This window comes from Salvia hispanica, chromosome 6 (genome assembly GCF_023119035.1).
Source record: "Salvia hispanica cultivar TCC Black 2014 chromosome 6, UniMelb_Shisp_WGS_1.0, whole genome shotgun sequence".
Lineage (NCBI taxonomy): Eukaryota > Viridiplantae > Streptophyta > Magnoliopsida > Lamiales > Lamiaceae > Salvia > Salvia hispanica.
In genome coordinates, this window is record NC_062970.1 from 25,384,842 (window position 1) to 25,387,545 (window position 2,704).

Sequence of the window (2,704 nt, forward strand, 5' to 3'; positions counted from 1 at the left end):
CAGTAAGCCAATATCAATGTCATAATTCTTCAACGGATCTGTATCTTTAAGTGGCTTTATATTATCTATGATGTCAATGATGTTTTTCTTCATCCAATATACTACAAGGTAGTAATGGTTATCTGCACAAACTGGGAAGAAGACCTGTATGACATGAAATATACAATTATATCCATAGAATACTTGTTCATATTCTAACATAGATATCATTTTTAGATCTTATTACCAAATCAATTTTTCTCCAGTTGAAATCTGGTCTTCTTTCAACCTCATTATCTATCTGAGAAATAAAATTTCTCTTTGCTGTCGAAGCATCCCAATTTTCCTGCCGATTTGTTACATTGAAGTTCTGCATTTAAAATTTTTGGTTAGGGAGACATCTGACTCAAACAGTTTACATATAATTTAAGATTACTTACACATGGAGATGTACTCATGAAAAAGCGTGAAAGTGATGTTGTTGGCCTTTCATTTTCTCTGTTGTTCAGGTGTGAAGCCCACGCGTTAATTACACCCACATTAATTTCAACATGGGGCTTCAGTGATAAAAACAATTCCTTGGTCGCCCAAGTAAAATCATCTTCATAAACGCATGCATTTCTGAAATGAAGTTATACAAATGACATATGAACAATATTCATAAATTATGTTTACTGCATAGAAAACTAAAAATACTTTTTAGATCAATGAAATAATTAAATAATGCATACTCATCTGTTCCTTCTGTTTCTAGTATGTAGTAGTAGACAGTTCTTTCATAAGATTCCAGGTATGTTTTTGTATCTACAGCTCTTATGTCAACTGGAGAGCCTAGGAATGGGTCGGAATGCGTTTTATCATCAGACCTTTTCACACTAGCTTCTGTCAGTGGAATCTCAGAGAATGGAACAACAGTCTTCTGTCAGTGCAAATAAAATTCATGTCAGTTTCAATTAAAAATCATGTCAACTATATATACTAGCCATGTCAACAACTAGTATAATTATGTCAAGTATGGTGCATATTGTGTCAACCGCACATACGAGTTATGTAAATTACTGTACGTACTATGTCTGCTACACACAGAACCATGTTAACAGCAAATAAAATTCATGCCAACAACAATTATAAGACATGTCAACTACACATACAAATCATGTCAACAACGATTATAAGACATGTCAACTACACGTACAAATCATGTCAATAACAATTATAACAAAATGTCAACCACACTTTCAAGCCATTTCAACAACAATTCAGTCATTTTATAAAAACAATATACTATTTAATCTTAGTTTCAGTTACTTTACTTTAACAATATTCTCTTCTTTCTCTTTTCCTTTCTCCTGTTGCTTTGCTTTGTTCATTTCAACATGTGCGTCATCCATTGGACCTGCAGCTGGTGGTGAGATAGGAGAGGCTGATTCACTATTGTCATCACCCACTGTGTCTTCTTTTGTTCCTTCTTCTTCTTTTTCTTCAACAGCCTATTAAATTAGTAATTTATAATTAATATCAAATTAATTTGAATTAATTCTAAATAACAAAAGACGAGATTTGACTCACCCCTTTAGGATCAGAAACTGGCGATGTAGGGATATGTATTCTGTTTCTTTCTCCTGTCAACTACGGTACATAATATGTTAACTACTCATAGAGGCTATGTCAACAACACTTATAAGTTATGTCAACTACACGTAGAAGCCATGTCAATAATTATTATAACTTATATCAACTACACTATAAAGTCATGTCAACAACACTTCACTCATTTGATAAAAAATAATATACTGTTTAATCTTAGTTTTAGTTACCTCAACAATATTATCTTCTTTATCCAGTGGATTTTGTCTGTCCGTTTCAACATGTGTGTCATCTTGGTTCTCCTTATCTTCCTGTTGTTTCAATTGAAACATATTACGTTATGTCAATTATATTTTTACCTACAATATGCAGAATATCTTTATAGTTTAAGATAGTTATTGTAAATTCTACCTGTTCAAGATCTTTCTGATTTTCTTTCTCAATCCCCTTGTTATCAGATTCTAGAACAGTTGGTGATATAGGAGACGCTGATTCATTATTGACACCACATGATGTGTCCTCTTTTGATCCTTGTCCTTGTTCTTGTTCCTTTTCTTGTTCTTCATGTATTTCTTCTTCAGCAGTCTATTGAAATAGTAATTTATAATTAATATTAAATTAATTTCAACTTAGACAAACTTATGTAAACAAAATGATGTACTTACTTTGTTATAGCAATCTCTCCATTTGAAAGTTGGAAATTCAGTCAAATCTTCAAGTGCTTCCTTTTTCTTTTCGACAGTAACTATTGATTCACAGATTCTTTTACAGTTGTCAAATGCCTCATCTTTGTCTTGAAGAAATGACTCTGCCAATTTTACACACTTGTCTTCCACAGATTGAACAGAAGTTGTTGGGCTTCCAATTGCAGATCTAGCAATATCACACACTAATCCAAATAGATGATTAGTTTTGACATGTGTAGGAACTTCTTCAAGGGTTTTTACTAGATTGTTCTTCCCATAATTTATGAGTAGAATGTATTTCACTACATTCTGCATGATATCTTTTGGGACAACACTTTGGGAAGACCCAACCCCACTGTCAACTACGTGTGGAATTTGTTGTTGAGGCTCCTGCTCCTGCTCCAGATTACGGACATATCTTTTGAAGATAAGTCCATTACCAAATATTCCTA

The 2,704-nt window shown here is 32.9% G+C and overlaps 1 protein-coding gene across 1 annotated transcript; it reads right to left on the reverse strand.

Moving 5' to 3' along the window:
• Positions 1-1,215: 1,215 nt before the first annotated feature.
• LOC125195010 lies at positions 1,216-1,898 on the reverse strand. The gene is made up of 3 exons (XM_048093217.1): positions 1,797-1,898; positions 1,549-1,608; positions 1,216-1,469 (listed from the first exon to the last, which is right to left on the reverse strand). The coding sequence occupies exons 1-3, from the start codon at positions 1,896-1,898 to the stop codon at positions 1,284-1,286; spliced, it is 348 nt and encodes a 115-aa protein (XP_047949174.1). The 3' UTR covers positions 1,216-1,283.
• Between the last annotated feature and the right edge of the window lie 806 nt (positions 1,899-2,704).

Bases quoted from the DNA above. Each gene is read 5' to 3' on its own strand.
- LOC125195010 (XM_048093217.1), bottom strand. From the start codon at position 1,898: ATGTTTCAATTGAAACAACAGGAAGATAAGGAGAACCAAGATGACACA. The intron at 1,609-1,796 runs GTAACTAAAACT...TATGTACCGTAG, and splicing joins AAGAAGATAATATTGTTGAG to TTGACAGGAGAAAGAAACAG. The intron at 1,470-1,548 runs GTGAGTCAAATC...CTAATTTAATAG, and splicing joins CAGTTTCTGATCCTAAAGGG to GCTGTTGAAGAAAAAGAAGA.